The sequence below is a fragment of the Mercurialis annua genome, linkage group LG5, assembly GCF_937616625.2.
Source record: "Mercurialis annua linkage group LG5, ddMerAnnu1.2, whole genome shotgun sequence".
Taxonomy (NCBI): Eukaryota; Viridiplantae; Streptophyta; class Magnoliopsida; order Malpighiales; family Euphorbiaceae; genus Mercurialis; species Mercurialis annua.
In genome coordinates, this window is record NC_065574.1 from 46,533,431 (window position 1) to 46,551,567 (window position 18,137).

Genomic DNA, 18,137 nt, shown 5'->3' on the forward strand with positions numbered 1-18,137 from the left:
AGCATCACCACGATGATAACATGACTTACTCTCCGATGTTCACGCCTAGATCCCAAGATACAAATACTGAGATATAACGCGGGACCTACTTAATAGGGTTACACCGAGACTCCGAGATACAAATATCGGGATATAACACGAGACCTACTTAACAGGGGAAAAAGAACCACCAGATATGGTCTATATAAATCACACTATGAGAAAAGTTTAGAGACTTTTCTTTCGACTCACTCAATATTACTCTTTATTTTCTCTCTTCATTTCCCTATAAAAAATACCTGACTTGAGCGTCGGAGCGAACGCCCGGAAACCCCCTCCGGCATTCTTTCTGACTTCTGTTTTTGGTGTACGCAGGTACCCTGGAGCTCAAATCCGTTTTGGTGATTTATCAGGACTTCAAAAAATTATTCAAAATTCTTGCAAGAAGAAGAATTAATATCGACCAGACTTCAAACATTAGTTAAAAATTTGTCCCACTCAGTACAAAAGAGCCGTCCATACAAAAATAAACAGACATACATGCCGCCCATTGTCCTAATATATCAAACAAATCGTTGATACCAAGATTAACGATCTTTAACCTTTTCATTGTCTTGTTTTGCTGTTCCAATCTTATATACCAAGAAACTGATTAATGTTTCTTGTTTTAGTAGTGCACAAAGAGTGAGAGAAAATTTGGTAATGGCGGATTGGGGGCCGGTGGTTATAGCGGTGGTTCTGTTCGTGGTGTTATCGCCGGGCGTTCTGTTTCAGCTGCCGGGGAATAGCAGAGTGGTTGAGTTTGCGAATATGCAAACAAGTGGAGTTTCTATGTTGGTCCATACTATCATCTTCTTTGGCCTCATCACCATTTTTCTTATTGCCGTTGGTGTACACATCACTACCGGATGATTTATGCTATTATCACTTTTTTTAATTTTTTTTTTTCATAGATTTTGATTTGCTTTATATTTTTATAGATTGTTTTTTCTCTTTGTTCTTTGATATTGAATAATTAATTATGAATAAAGTATCACTTTACCCCATCAATTTGGCACAAAGTATTAAAAAAATGCAAAACTAGAAAATTAAATCATTTTTACTCTGAATTTGGCAAAACATGCTCAAAAATCTCCATATATTGACGTGGCAACTTAATTGGATTGGGTTTCTAATTAATCATAATTTAGTTTAATTAATTATATTTAAATATTAATTAATAATAATTAAATCCTAATTAACCTAGAGGCTTTTTTAAAACATAATTTTTTTTTCCGATTTCCGAGGAGGGGCTGCTCCTCCGGTCTGTTCTTTGAAGAACACACCCGTCTATTCTTTGCCGGCCTGTTCTTTCTCAAGAATAAAGGGAAGTTCAACTTTCAATTATTTTATCGACTTCAAGTCCAAGCTACTAATATGAAAATCGACCGAATTTGAGTAAAGTTTCGAATTTTAAATTTTTAAGTCAAATATCCCAATGTTTCAGCTCGGCTCTATCCCATCACACTAACAAGTAAATCTTCGCACCATTGCTTTAGAAGTGACAAGTTCACATTAAAGGGCCAATTCTTGAACAAAACTGAATTTACTAGATTATTTTTAATCCAATTGATGATTGATTTATTGTTCATAAATATGGTTCAGAATTGAAACCATTGTTACTTTTTTTTTTGAGGAAGAAACCATTGTTACTTGAATAGCTCCTACACAATTTCAGGTTGCTATCGATGGCAACCACAATTCAAAAGCGAGGGAAATTTAAAGAGCAAATTACACTCCATGTGCTTTTGTTTTTGAAATTTTTGTAATATTACACTCCAACTTTTTGATATTGCAGAAATATTTTTTAAACTTTTTTTTTTATAAAAATGCGCCATCTATCAATGATCTATCAGTAATCTACCAAAAAAGCATATTTTTATAAAAAAGAAAAATTAAAGCATATTTTTGCAAACATTTAACTGGAAATAGATTTTTTGTAAAAAGTCTAAAATTAAAGACTTAATTACACAATACACAATATAAATCAAAACATTATCAATAACACGGTAGTTGGTTTTACTTTTTATATATACGATACACGCTTTTCTTTTTTCAGTTTTAACCCTTTCTATTTTCAAAAGTATGTAACCTAACCTAACAAAATTCATTATCACAATCACTCTACAATCTACAATTTGTTTCTTCATAAAATCATGATAAACTTATCATCCTCATTTCTTAATTTCTTCATCATCTCAAACTTATAATGCCTCATTTCCATCTACTATCATCCATTAGCAAGGCCTTGAGGTTGGATCTGAATGGACCTAGCCATGGAGGAAACGACAGAAACGTCAAGAAATCGCAGAGATCGCAGTACTCGTTGAGGTTGGATCTGAACGGACCCATTCGTGGAGGAGACGATGAAAACGCCAAGAAATTGCAGAGATCGGCGATGATGGTGACGGCAGTGATCGCTGATTTGGGTCTCCAGGGTTATTATGTTTTTGTTGAGATGGAGTTTACAGTTGGTGGTGGCGGTGGTGATGGTGACAGCGGCTATCCATTTTTATCCAGATGTGATTTATAAATGAGAGTATCTATAGGCATAATGGAATTGCAATGTAAATGACAATGGAGGCGGCGAAATTATGATGGAAAAAAAGAGGCGGTTTTTTGTGGATGAATCTTGGAGAAGTGTGAGTACATGCATAAGCATCTTGTAATGGTTTTGTTGAATTTGTGTATCTTGTAATGGATTAATTGTTGGTTAACCAATGGTTTACTAATGGTACAACAATAATTTTATTTTTAGTACACTATTAGTAAATGTTAGGTTAACCATTGGTAAATTTGTAATAAAATTTATTTTCAATATATGGTTAATAAATAATTGGTAAATTTGTAATAATTTTTATTTTGAATATATGGTTAACAAATCGTTAGTAAACTGTTAGTAAATTTAAATTTTGTATTTTAAACAAACTCTACTTTTAAATATTTTAAAAAATCTATTTTTAGTTCACTGTGAGTAAACCGTCGATAAATTTATAATTAATTTATTTTTAGTATATCGCCAAAATTGTACATTTAAAATATAAATTATTTTTTAAGATACTGTTAGTAACTTGTTAGTATATTGCCAAAATTGTACATTTAAAATATAAATTATTTTTTAAAATACTGTTAGTAACTTGTTAATATATCGTTGGTTAACCGAAAATTGTATTTTTGAAAAACAAAAGATATTTTTGTAAAAAAAAAGTACAAAAAGTATTTTTCAATAAAAAAATTTGATTTTTTTTTAAAAAGTTAAAACTCGACTAGACCATAAAAAAGACCTCGGGAAAAGCAGAGATACTCGTTTCTGGTTCTTGATTCTCGTTTCTCGACGAATTTGAAGCGTTATCCGTCATCGCGGTATTGAGATTCGAATAAAGTTGAGAAATTTTTGTTTTTTGTTTTGGTTCAAAGGGCAAAAGAATAATTGCGAGGGGCGGTACCTAGTAACTAGGGGCAACGTTTAGTAAAACCCTTTATTTATTAATTTAGTACTAAATTAAATGTGGTGCTGAATAAGAGGTAAAAGTGCCGTTTTGATCCTTAAAAGTATCAACAAAAGCTTAAGGGTTATTTTCTAATTTTTGCACATTATCTTGTTCAACCCATACAATTCGGCAAATTGACTCATAAATTTATAAGGCTTTGAAATTAGTTTGAATTTTTGGACTTAAATCTCCAATTTCTTTAAATTTTTATGGATTATTCGCAATAATTAAAGTTCAATCTTTCAATTTTTTTGCTATTCACCGATTTAGTTATAATTTTTTTTTAAATGATCAATAGCTCGTCATTCAGACGTGTTTTTCTAAAAAATTATCATTGGATGCTCGCGTTTTTTATTTCTTTCTTCGTTGTCTGAAAAAGAGATGTTTATAGACAATCCTAATAAGGTAGAATGACTACTCGATTCTAATCCGGATCATCAAGTTGCTATACAACTGAGCGAATTGAGTACATCGGATTGATAAAATTCTCGTCCCGCTTTCACTGTCTATATAAAGAAGAAAGAACCGAATAACATTCTTCAAGAATGTGAGGTATGCCTGTCAATTGAATTTTTTTGGTGCATGCTAGTATATCATTTTTTTTACATATGGATATACAGACGCAATTAATTTTGAATTGTTTTATTCAATTTCAAAGAGGATGTTTTATTCTCTACATTTTTATTAAGCCTAATTGTTTTTTTTATTATGTTTATGTCTTCCTCTAAACATATGAAGCAAAAATAAAAAAATTGATATGATCATCAATAATAAATAGGATAGGGATTCCTTTAAGTTTATTTGAACTTGAGGGATCATGTTCACGGTTTACACTGTTCATTGTAAAATGAATGGTATAGATTAATTTGATTAAAATTGTACTTTTTTGATTTATACCATATATTTTATAATGAATGGTGTAGATCGTGAACATGACTCTCTCGAGTTTAATATAAACTTGAGGGAATCGCATTCCTAATATTTTGTATTTATTTTATTTATTAGTTTTTTTTATAAATAGTAGCTAGAGAAATTGCAAAATTTTATATTGTATCTCATATTTAATATACAATTAAAGAAGAGAAAATATAGCTACGTAAGTAAATTTGTTGCCATTATACTTCATTTCAGCATTGATACAAAAGGCATTCACTAATCTAACAGCAAGGTCCTGCCTTAATTCTACAGAAGTTGTTAGCTAACTAACAATTAATACAACACACCCTAATTATAATACTACATACTATAAATCTATTTTCTTTTTTCATAAATTTTATTAGTTCCTGTAGATCATCATCATCACTAGCTAGTAATCGTCCAACGATCACTTCTTATCTTCGACTTTGACTCGTTCGGAGTTGCTACGTTCAAGCTTAAACCGTTCTTGAACAGAAGAGATATAAGTAGCAGTTTTCAAATCCACACTCTCATCCATCCCATACAATTTATCCAACTGGCTTAACAATTTATCGGCGCGATTCTTCTGATGATCAGCTGCAGCCGGAACTATAAACGACACCTTCTGCTTCGGTGGAGCAACAATATTATAGTCCTGATGATGATGATGGTGGTGGTGATGATGTACAATATAAGTTGCGGAAGCAGAATTCGATTGGCTTGGCTTAATCACTTTGCTACTATATTGATTGACAACATTAGTTGTCGTAGTACTCGTAGGCTTCGATGATCGATAAAATGGCATCAATTTGCCTTTGATGAAACCTCGGCGCTTTCTGCTCGAATCCATGCGAATTATTGAAGATTTAATTTATAAGATTGTTGAATTGTGAGTGGTATTTTCAGTAGATGAGGTGGTGTTTATATAGGAAAAATAATTCTTGGGGTTATAATAGATATGAGTATAGTTAGTTTGTGGTCCCTCAATGTAATAAATATCTTGAAAGCATATGCATATGATCTTAACTTTATTATAAAAAATTGTAGTTCTAATTTCTAAATTATGGGTAAGATATTTATTAAATATTCGATGATTGCCAATAATTTGTTCATGAATAGTTTTAAAATGCTGTTTAAGATATGGAGAACAGAAAACTCCTTGTCTTTATATGATACTGGAATCATCTATGAACTTTTTTTTATGTGTATGTTTAATTTTTTTAATTATGGAGAAGGAAACTTGGAACTTATAGTTAGAGAATTTATGACTTTTTTGTAATTTTACCCAAGCCTTAAGAACTTTATAATTTTAGTCCAATTTTAAATGTTTATGGTGATTTTAGCCAATTTGCCTCAATCGATGAAATAGTATGTGCCCAATTGGCAAGCTTTGATTTTATGGTTTATTAGGCCTTGCCTAGTCTACGCAATATTTTAACAGCATGGAGAAGACATGGGATTGAGCACACGATTAAAATCGATTGAGATAAATTGGTTAAAATTGCGGCAAATGTTTGAATTAAATAAAGTATTAAAGTTTTGATTAAAATTGTAAAAAAACAAAAAAATTGTTCTTCTGATCCGTTATATGTTACTTATATATATTATAATGCCAAAAACTGTTCCAAGAGGCGGAACTAAAGAATCATGTTAGCAGTCGCTAATTTTTTTGGTTATCCTCACATCTTTTTTGACATCAATTTATTTAATTATCATACCCGTCTCTTTTCTAATCACCGGCTATTTTCCTCATTTGCCATGCTCGATTTTGTATTTTAGGCAAAACTCATTTTGAGATCTATACACTTTATCATTTTTATTCAGAAAAAGTCATATCTTAAAAATGTTATCTTCTCGATCCTACAACTAGTCGTTTTTGCGATTTTCATACCTTTTTGCGTGATAAGAAAAAATATTTATAAGTAGAGCGACTATGAAAACACAAAAAAGAGTATCAAAACTGTGAAAATCACAAATAGAGAGACTAGAAAGATAAATTTTTCAAGATAGTAACTTTTTGAATAATTTATTTTTCAAGATGTTAGTTCTCGAGTCCTAAGTAAAGTATCTTAGAGGGTGATTTGTCAGGATTATAAAAGCGGCGGCTTAGAAATTTTTAATTTGCAGGTTAGAAATCAAAGTTTGTTGTTTAAGTGGATATGGAAGTCAAGGGTGGTGAACGATAACTCTCTTTGGTTTAAAGTTGTTTCGAGCTGTTCGAAAGTGGTGGATTGGGATTATGTGTTGTATGGAGATGTTTCTAAATTGTAGTTTATTTGGAAGGGTATCAAAAGGGCCTGTTGTAATGATAAGAAGATCTAGAATTCATTTGTTGATAACTTGAATTTTAAGATCGAGATGGGGAACTCCATTTCTCTTTGGAATGATAATTGGCTGAATTATTCCCTAGATTGTTTCAACTTTCAAGTCAAAAGCGTGTTTCGATTGATATTGTTTGAAATGAAAGGTGGCGGTGGCGGATTAGATTGAGATGTGGTGAATTGTTTGTGCTAAGGGATTTGCAAGCTGCTTTTAGTTCGTTTATTCCAAATTTAGCTAGTCCGGATGAAGTGAGATGGAAAGACAAATTTGGAATTTACTCCGCGGCATCGTTCTGTAAATTGTTAGCTGCTGCTTCTGTTCGTATTCCTGGCAGTAATAATGTTTGGCAGCAAAATGAGGAGCAGGTGGCAGACTCTTTATCTGATGTTGTTGTTGATTCAGTTTGGTTGGTTGATGATGATTCAGTGACAAGGGAAGCTGCTGGGCCTTCTCGAAATTATGGGCAAGCTTCTAGCTGACGGGGATGGGGTTGTTTCTGCGGGTTTGTTGACAGATAATAGAATTATTTTGGCAGCTGAGGTTAACGCAATTGCTAGGTTACATACGTTATGTGCATGGAGATGGAAGTGTGTTGGAGAGTAGGAAAGAGGAGGGGCATTTGGAGACAGCAAGTTTATATACAGGGGCTTCTAAGAATAATTTTCTTCTCATTTGGAATTCTCTGGCTCCTCATAGAGTTAAATTTTTCGCTTTGTTAGCTATTCATATCAGAGTCCCTTCGCTTGCTTTTCTTGCTCACCGTCCTATTATCCATTTGGATAACTCACTTTGTTCGCCATGCGATGAGTTGGAAACTCAAGATCACATTTTTATTCATTGTGTTTTTGTGAGAAGTATTTGGTTTGATATCCTTTAGAAGATCGAAGTGGCTTGGTGTATTCCATATTCTTTTGTGGACTTCATGCTTCAGTAGTTTCAAATTATTTCAAATGGTCCGTATTCGAAACGTTGGAGACTTCTTTGATTTATCACGGTTTGGGAAATTTGGAAGTGCAGAAACAATAAGGTCTTTAATAATGTGGAGAAGAACGCGGAGTATGTGATTTTTAGAAGTATTTCTCATTCGGTTTTTCTATTCAAGATTTGTAATAGGGATTTTTGTTATTCGGGATTAGATTTTTTAAAAAATCCGGTTTGTGTTTTGTTCTCTGAATTGTGATATTTTAACCTTTTTTCCAGAGTTGTAGCTTCTATTGTGCCACCATGAGCGTGCCACTTCTTGTGCGAAAACTCTGTGTTAAGGTTTTTGCCACGTCTTGTGGCTTTAATATACATAGTACTTATAAAAAAATGAATTAAACAAAAAAGAAATAATAATAAATTATTTTTTTATTGTTGGTGTGTTTCAATTTAAAAAATTAATTGAAAGATATGTAAAGTTAAAAAGATAAAAGCACAAAATTAAAAAACTGAAGAAGAATATTAATACATTAGAATAATAAATATCATAAGACTAACAATGATAAATTTACAATTTAAAAATGTAATTAATTATCAAATGCTAAAATTTGGCACATGTTATATATATGTAATGTCAAATTTGAAACTAAATATAACACATATAAAATTTGATATTAAATATAACACATGTCGAATTTGATATTAATTAGTAGAATTATAGTACATTGGAGTATTAGATTATAGTACTAGCATTGTAATTTAGCTTGCATTGAAATATTCTTAGAAACGAATCATAAAGAAGAGAGAATGTTGGCATATTTTAAAAATAATAGTCAAGAATTAAGAACTAATTAATTAGATATTAATTTGCTGTTAAGTGGCAAAATAACTGATCTGTCTGGATGATACGTATCTAAAAAGGTGGCAAACCATTGAAATTTAGAAGTTTATGGGCTCTTACTTGTTCACTTAAAATTGGGTAAAGGCAAAAGGAATCAAATCCTAATAATTCCATAATTATTAATAATTCCATAATTATTAGGCATACCTTTGTGTGATTTGTTTCTTCTTTTCTAATTTAATTTGTTTAATTAGTCATTGAAGATAAGGTGGTAAGAATGAACAATTTATGCATCTTCAAGATCTACTAGTGGCTACAAATGGGGAAATTATACTTGTTACCTATTTCAATATAAATGAATGTAACTTGAGAGTGAAGGGTAATTTGATGTTAAAGCATTTTCTAAAGGCACATTCCCATGACAAAGAGTAGGAATATTAAATTCTTAAGGTCACCAAGTTTTTGTCTACTTTTTTTTTAATCATGATGAATTATATGTATAAAAAATAATTTGAAATCTGATATGATAAAAATAATTTGAAATCTGATATGCAACAAACATTTTATTCTATCATGATTCATAGATCTATTCATAAATATAAAAAATAAATTATGAAATTATTTTACTAAAAAACTATAGTTTTTAATTAAAACCTCTTCATAATTCGGAAACTGCTGATTTAACAACCATCTGAAAAAAATTTCACAAAAAATTTTCTTGGCTTAATTGCTCCAAAAATCACAAACTTTCGCGTGTTTTTGGTATTTGACATGAACTTTTAATTTTGGTATATAAATACACGAACTACCAATTTTTTGCATATATAACACGGGCACCGTTTTTGACATAAAACGACACCGTTTTTTACCTAAAACGGCACCGTTTTTCACCTAAAACAGAAACTTGGTCATATATGCAAAAAATTGAAAGTTCGTGTATTTATATTGCAAAATTAAAAGTTCGTGTCAAATATCAAAAACACACAAAAGTTGGTGATTTTTTTTGTGCATTTAAGCCAATTTTCTTTTACAAAAAAATGACAAAAAAACTGCTATTAATAAAGATGGATAATAAAATAAAATATTTAAAAAACTATTATAGTTCATAAACAAATTCATTTTTATTATGGAAAAGGTTTTAATCAATCTTCTGTTCTTTATTCACAATAAAGTGGATGCGATATTATGCATCGTCGATAAACTTTAACAAATCAAATAAAAAATGATTTTTTGGCTATTTCTTATATTTAATGAAAATAGAACGACATGAAAATAGGGAAGACTACTGTCAACGATGCAAGAACTAATCATTGACGGTAGCTGATGAGAACATACGAGAAAGCTATAAACGACTAGAGTTTTAATTCGATTAAAACGTTTTAATTTTAGAATGAAAATTTTGATCAATTTTACTGATACGGCCACCTAAATTAAATTATTTAGACAATTTTTACCACATTATCCATCCAGTTAAACCTGAATCATTCAATTTTTTTTACGTATTTTAAATCTATCACCGTTTTAAAATCCGGCGATTTTGAGTTCATGTAGTCTTTATTTTATAAAAGGTTAATTCCATATAAAATCACCACCTTTACACGTTTTTCCATTTTAATCACGTTCTTTAAAAAGTGTCAAATAAAATCACCACCTTTCAATTTTTTGCAAACCTATCATCGATGAGTAAAATTCGATGTCTTTTTTCTTTCAAATAAATGTTTTAATTTAACTAATGTCCTATTAACACACAAAATACATTCCTCTTACTCTTTTCTTGTTGATTTCGGTTGTCAAATCAACAAAGATAAACCGAATTTTCACATTCGTGATAGATTTGCAAAAAATGAAAGGTGGTGATTTTATTTGACACTTTTTAAAGAACGTGATTAAAATGACAAAACATGTAAAAGTGGTGATTTTATATGAAATTAATCCTTTTATAAATCAACTATGTTGTTCATGTAGTTTTTATTTTATAATTATTATTTTATTTATTGAATTACTCAAAAAAATAATTAAAAAATTTGAAAATAAAATGTTATTAAAGGTCTCTGCATTTTTTTTATTTTAGCCTAAGAATGGATATTAATTTATATATGATGGGACATATTTTTGAATTATTGATATGGGAAAGATACATATCCCAGGTGGCCACATTAACAAAACTAATTGCAACTTTACTCTAAAATGAATATTAAAATCTAATCACTCAAAGTAAATTAAAATTTATAAATTAAATAGTATTAATTAGATGAAAAGTACAGTGATATGAGGAGTTTATTTTGAGTATATGAGGAGTTTAAGAACAAAGGATCAACGCGCCCTCTAAACTTGTGATACGGGATCATCTAACTCAATTTATATTTTTTGAGCAACTAACCCTAAAACTCTTTAATTTTGAGTTAAATAACCCCATAATTATATTTTTAAAATGCGTAAAGTATAAATCGGAGGCGAGTGATGCAAAAAAGTAATTAGATAATTCCCTAATTGTTGCGATATAATTATCGTAAATATATTTTTTGAAATAAAAATATAAATTATGGGGTCATCTGACCTAAAAATGAAAAAATTTGCGGTTAATTGCTCAAAAAAGTATAAATTGGATTAGATTACCCCGTGTAAAATCTCAGAGGGCGCGTTGACAATACTGGAATAATACATTAGATGGTTGACTTAAGTAGCAATTTGCCTCCTCAACTTGTAGGTAATGGGCAATTAACACATAAATTAATTTTATGGCAAATCAACTTACAAGTTAAGGGGCAAATTGCCAATTTAGGATACAATTAATTCAGAAATTAAAGGGGAAAATTGCCAAAATGGGGTAAATTGCCCATAATTACAAAGTTCGTGTATTGATTTGTCTATAAAATTAATTTATGTGTTAATTGTAAATTAATTACAAGTTGAGGGGGCATATTGCTACCTATGTCTTAGATGGTGCCTTAAACTTTTATGCCTTGACTGTTTTATGAATAATTTTGGAGTGTGGTGTATATTTGTGTATATTTGGAAATGGAAAGTTCAAATTGTGGAGCTAGTAGAAAATAATATTTATCCCTTCGTACATGGTTGGGACTGGATAAGAACAGTGTCTTTTTCACCACTTTTCTTCACCCTTTCAAGCATTTTGGACGTGTACGATATGAACTTTTCAAAAAATGATGCACCCAATTGCAAAATTTTTAAAGAGAAAACTATAACATTTTGTCAATTTTAACTTTTTATCATAAAATAAACAGGACAGCCAAAAAAAAAAAAAAAAAAACATCGTTCGAAACAATATGAGCAGAAAATTAATAAACAAGTAGGCTAATTCTTCTTAATTATTTGTCTAACAATTTGTTTTAGCTTTACAACACATTAAATTTGAGTATTTCTTTATAGTGTACGTAACGCTCGGTTTTAATTCCATCCACACGCCACTAGTATTTTTTGTGCTCTAGGCATCAACATTTTTTTTTTTTAAAGTAGCAACTTGATTCAATCTTTTGACTGAACAAATTAATTTTATGGAAAAAAGGTATTAAAATGATTCTAATATTTATCACAAATCTCATTTGGCTCTTTTATATTTATTTGATATGAATTATGACCCTCATATTTCTTCTGTTAACAAAAAGAACACATATAACGGGAACATCTATCCCCGTCGGTAATATGATGCAACACTACTTTCCTGCCATAAGACTCCAAAGTGTCATGCCTTTTAATAAAAAGATATACAAATGATCCTAATATTTACTCTGATTCTCACTTATTTAATATTTTTCGGATCTAAACTATAACAATATCGTTTTTTAAATTGGATGTCTCTATAAATTTGGTGTCACACCATAATTGTTAATAGAGGAGATATATATACTGTAGGTGCTCAAACTATCTCAATATTTCATTTTGTTGACCAAACTTTTTTTATTTTGATTATTAAATTTTAAAATTATTTCAACAAAGAAAGATGATGTGGCAGCCGGATTTTATAATCAAATCAAAAAAAAAAATTAAAATTTGGTATCCAAATTGAAAATAAATTAAAATTTGGTAATCAGATTGCAAGAAATTAAAATTTAGTAATTTAAATGAAAAAATCAAAGTTCAGTCACCAATATAAAATATAGCGATAATTTGGATACCTTCAATGTCTATTATAGATATCCAATTCCAAAAATACGAAAGTCAAAAATGAGATTCGAAACATTAAATATTAAGTGAGAAACGGGATAAATATTAAAGTTATTTTAGTAATTTTAAAGAGGTGCCATATTAAATTACTTTTTCCCTCTTTTATCTTTGATTATTTCTTGACTCCGCATGTATATATGTAGTTAACCTGATTATTTTCTAGTTCCTTAAGTTTATCATGACTTCATAAATAATTAAGGGTTAATTGTTATTATCTTCGTAAGGTTTGGTCCAAAATGCTAATTTTTCTCATGATTTTTATGTATCAGGCTATCAGCTAACTAAAACTCTCTTATGGAGGAGTCTTAGTTAAAAAACACAAATATCAAAAAATAAATAAATAATTTTTTAAAATTCATAGGGGAAGTAAGTATTTTGAGTCAAACTTCATGAAAATTATAGTAATTAGTTAAATCCATTATTTTAACTAAACTGATGAATATTGTTATCTCTAAAAAAAAAAAAAAAACTTAATTTCAAATGACGTCTGTAGCTTTATACCTTTGTTTTAGTATAAATAATGGGTCAAGCTACGGTTGAGGATATCACAGTGCTCATGCAAATTGGGTTGGTTTGCTTTACAGAAACATGAACTAGACAGCGATAAAGTTATCAAAGTTCGCCGAATAGTATCCCACCTGATTTGTCTTGTCTCTTTCTCCCTCCACCACCACTTTTTTCAGATTCCTATTGCTGCCATGGGCGGATTTATACATTTGGTCAATTTAGAACAAATTATTTTAAGATCTCTCACCTATTAGGCTCCTAATTTAATTTCGGTATTTATTTTCAAACAATTAAATATTTTTTTTAATTTCGTTAATGATTTAGTTTTTTATTTTTAATTTTATCAAACGATTTGATACCTCACTTTCAAATGATTTGACATCTCACTTTTAATTACGTTGACAATTTGGTACCCTAAACAGAAGGGTCCAATAGTTAACAGAATTATAAATGAGAATCCATTAAGCGTGATTTTCAAATAAGGAATATCAAATTTTCAATTATAACATATGTGAGAGGCGTCATAGTAATTTGTTCTTTGTTTAATTATCACTACAAAACAATCGGCAAATTATAACGGATAGTTTATGTTCATCACAAATTTATAATAACATTATAAGGAATAAATGATGGGCTATTAAATTGGAATTCTTGTCAATTTTATAGTAAAATTATAAAATTATAATGACGGATAGTTTACATTTGAATTTGTAATGTCGTCACAAAGTTTTGTGATATCAATTTTCATCAAAATTTTATCACAATTTTTACGACTGAAAACAATATCTTATATCCCGTAATAATTTCATAACAAATGTCGTCAATTCGTTTTATTTAAAGTTACAAAAACAATGATGAAACAAAATTAAGATACTAAAAATATCTTCATCATAAGTTAGACTATAATATCTTTCGAATTATATCCAAAATTATGGAAGTGATAAATGAAAACAGTTACTATCATGAAAAATTAAAATGTACATGTTTAATCTAAAATCAAGATTTATTCACTTTTTAAAGAGTTAACTATAATATCTTTCGAATTATATCCAAAATTATGGAAGTGATAAATGAAAACAGTTACTATCATGAAAAATTAAAATGTACATGTTTAATCTAAAATCAAGATTTATTCACTTTTTAAAGAGTTTTAAAAGTAATCTGAATTATTCTGGCTAAATCTATTTTGAGGTCCCTAAACTATATATTTTTAGTTCATTAGGTGCCTTAACTTCTATTTGACTTTTTCGGATCCTTAAACTTTCATTTTTTGGTTTATCAGGTCCTTCAACTTTTATTTTCCTGTCTCAAGTCCCTAATTGTTTATTTTTTGGTTCATTGGTCCTTAAATGGATCTTTGTTTAAGGAACTAATGAACCAAAAAATAAAAGTTTAAGGACCTGAGAAAATCAAATAGAAATTGAGGGACTTGATGAACCAAAAAATGAAAGTTTAAGGATTTGAGAAAGCCAAATAAAAGTTGAAGGACTTGATGAACCAAAAAATGAAAGTTTAAGGACCTTAAAATGGATCTAGCCAATTAATTTTTCATTTACAATGTCAGATCCTGAGTAGTGATATTAGACTATATAATAAAGAGCAAATTACTATAAGACCCCTCACGTTTGTCATTATTCACAGTTTGATACCTCGTATTTGAAAATCAAACGATTTGGTATTTCAGTTTTGGTTCTTTAAACTATAAGGCCCTTCTGTTAGTCCCGTTAATAATTTGATATTTACTTTCAAACGATTTGGTACCTCAGTTTTAATTATATAAACGATTTGGTACCTCACTTTTAATTATGTTAACGATTTGGTACCTCATTTTCAAACGATTTGCAAACGATTTGGTACCTCACGTTTCATTCTGTTAACGATTTGGTACCTATATTTAACAGAATGACCTTATAATTTACAAAATAAAAGTTAAGGTATCAAATCGTTTAATTTTCAAATAAGGGGTATCAAACTGTGAATTATAACAAACGTGAGGGCCTTAAGAGTAATTTGTTCTATAATAAAATGTACCCCATTTTTTTTTATATAGTGATAAATGAAAACAATTACAATTAAATGCATTCCAACTTGTTAAAATTCAAAATTTTATGATTTACTATTGGTGAAAAAATTGATTATAAGAGGAATAACTTATAGATATGGTTGATTGTAACATACAACATTGCATGATTTCATCTGAGTCAGAGAATATTTTTGTGGACCAAAAAGTTCGTTTCCTTTTTATCTGAAATTGTTAGATTCAGGATTAGATTTACAGAACTGTATTCCACACTATGATGAGACAGTGTAGAAAATTTATTTATTCTAAAATTTGTACACTGTTTTCTCTCCAAAAAAACCATATTAGCTGACATTTTCATCTAATCTTTAAAGCAAAAAGAAAAAAGAAATTCTAATGACCCCACAAAATTTTTACACAAACGATCTTATAGGTACAGACATAGGAATTGGATTTGACAAAACACAAAAGTGAAGCTTATGCATGGACCATATTTTTTATAACCTGGAAATGAGGCCTGTTCCTATGTCTAAAAATTTTAAAATGATATTGGCAAAATATTACAACTATACAATAGTCAAGCAAATAATTTAGGTCTGTGGAAATTTTGGCACGATTGGCATCAAATTTAAAAGAGAAGGGGAAAGGGTCAAGTGGGCCGATTTCAAGGAATGATGGCAAAAAGCCCAAGAAGCCTGCAATTCAGTCTAAGACTTTTAAGAAAACGCAGCCCAAGAGAATGGGTATAAAGGCGGGCGTTTTACCTAATATACTAAAAATTGGCCCAAGTTTACTTTTATACAGTCCAAAACCAAAGTTTACATTTCATACCATCTAAAATTAAAATTGTAACCTAATTTCTTTGAATTCTTACTTTTCTACTGTTTCTTCTTTTTCTCTTGAATTTTGGCGGCTCCTTCTTCTTCTCCACGAGTCCAGCAGAGTTTCTCCACGTTCTTATTCCTTCGCTTCCGTCGTTCCGCCTCCGCCATTCCGCCTTTGCCGTTCCGTTTTTGCTGTTCCATCTCCGTCGTTTCGCCTCCGTCGTTCCACCTTTGTCTAGCCGCGCCATCTTTCTTTTTTCTTTTGATTTTAGATCTGAAATTTTTTGTTCTTTTTTTTTCATTTTCAGATCTGTAATTTGTTTATCTTTTACTGTTTATTCACCATTAAACATGTATAAAGAATATTTTTAAAGAATCTAAAACTTATTTCATGTTATGTGTTAGCAAAAAGAATACTAACTTGTAATAATCCGGAAATACGGAATCGATCACAAGAAGACAAGAGGTTTAAAGTGAGCGAACGCGTATTTTGAAGTTCAATTCTGAAAGCAATGATCAATTGGAATTATAGTAATGATTACGGAATTTAAAACTAGTGAAATTAACACTTGAAGCAATTAAAAACTAAAGCAATTAAATAATAAATGGGATAAAACAATATGTAAAAGGCGTTTAGAGCTTGTTAATTCGATTTGAAACGTTCTAGCTAACCGGGGTTGATTTGGTAATTAGTTCGGGTCAAGTTTTTCTAAAATACCTAATCCGCTCTCTCGAGTCCGCAATTAGAACTAATTGTAATTAAATTAATACACCGAAATCTAAATCGCTCTCGCGTAATTAGATTTCGATTATACTAATTTAATCCAATCACGAAGCTAACCTATAACCGATTAAGCCCTAAACCGCTCTCGCGTGATTAAGCCCTAATTAAGTGATTTGCTAATTCCGGGTTATTAAGTGACTCTCGCCTAATTAATTACCCTTTTAACCTAGGATTAGGAGATCAATCTATCCTAGGAATTAAGCATACAAATCATTACAAACCCTAATACCCAAATCAAGCCCTAGTCAACTAATCACAACCAAACTTCATCAACAACCCCTAAACTAGGGATTTAGCTACTAATCACAAACATCATAGCAATAACTAATAAGTAAGCCTTAGGAGTAAACATAGTTTAGAGATTAATTACCTTGCAATAATTGAAGATCCAAGCATAACAAGATAATGTAGAACAATGATAAAGAACTAATACTCTTCTAATTAATGATAATAATCTTAAATCCATAACAAAGCTTCCAAAATTACTAAGAACTAAAGTATTCATAAAAATCTGAGAATAGTAAAAAGGAAATGGGGACTACAAATCTAAATCTAGTGCATAACCCTAAAAAGGAAAATAAGGTATCCTTATATAGTACTACCCAAAACAAGGAATAAAGTACAGCCCAATCTTGGATGTTTGGCCCAATAAGGAAATGTTCTGAGAAAAGCTGAAGTCCTTTCTTTCTTCTTGTCTCGAATCGAGACACACAACTTATGGATGTGTCTCGATTCGAGACACATCTTGCATACAATTCTGCTTCTTCTTTTTCTAGTGTCTCGAATCGAGACACACATATAAGTGGGGTGTCTCGATTCGAGACACCTCTTAACAAGGGGGGAATCACTTCGCTTGTTTCCGGCTTTGGCTCCTTTCGCACTTGACTTCCGCTTCCACTCATTTTCCACTATTCCGGCCTCAAAACTCTCCGTAATGCTCTTGATTCCCTGAAACATACACACCCTCTATAAGGTATACAATTCCAATGAAAAACGAGGTGAACGCATATAAAAGCATACGAAAAGACATCCTAAAGATAGGAGTATTTCACTCCTATCAAACCTCCTCACACTAAAACCTTGCTTGTCCCCAAGCAAGAAATGAATCTCACTAACAACCACAACAATTAACAACCTTGGTGATTGTCAATACATGACAACATACGAACTCCCAACCAATGAAGGCACAAGACAAACTTCTAGTATTATCAATCGTAAGCGATGCAACCAACGATGAATGCAATTATAATGACATAGTCCAATGACATTGAGAATACTATTGGTAAGGCATTTGTGTTAAGCAAATTCGAAGTTACAATCATCTACG

General features: G+C 30.4%; 2 protein-coding genes across 2 annotated transcripts; one reads left to right on the forward strand and one right to left on the reverse strand.

The window, feature by feature from the left end:
• Nucleotides 1-236: 236 nt before the first annotated feature.
• On the forward strand, nt 237-1,025 carry LOC126683095 (uncharacterized). The gene has a single exon (XM_050378928.2). It carries the CDS (start codon nt 682-684, stop codon nt 889-891), a length of 210 nt encoding a protein of 69 aa, XP_050234885.1. The 5' UTR covers nt 237-681; the 3' UTR covers nt 892-1,025.
• Nucleotides 1,026-4,598: 3,573 nt separating this feature from the next.
• On the reverse strand, nt 4,599-5,302 carry LOC126682351 (uncharacterized). Its single transcript, XM_050378003.2, has one exon. It carries the CDS (start codon nt 5,254-5,256, stop codon nt 4,834-4,836), a length of 423 nt encoding a protein of 140 aa, XP_050233960.1. The 5' UTR covers nt 5,257-5,302; the 3' UTR covers nt 4,599-4,833.
• Nucleotides 5,303-18,137: the final 12,835 nt, after the last annotated feature.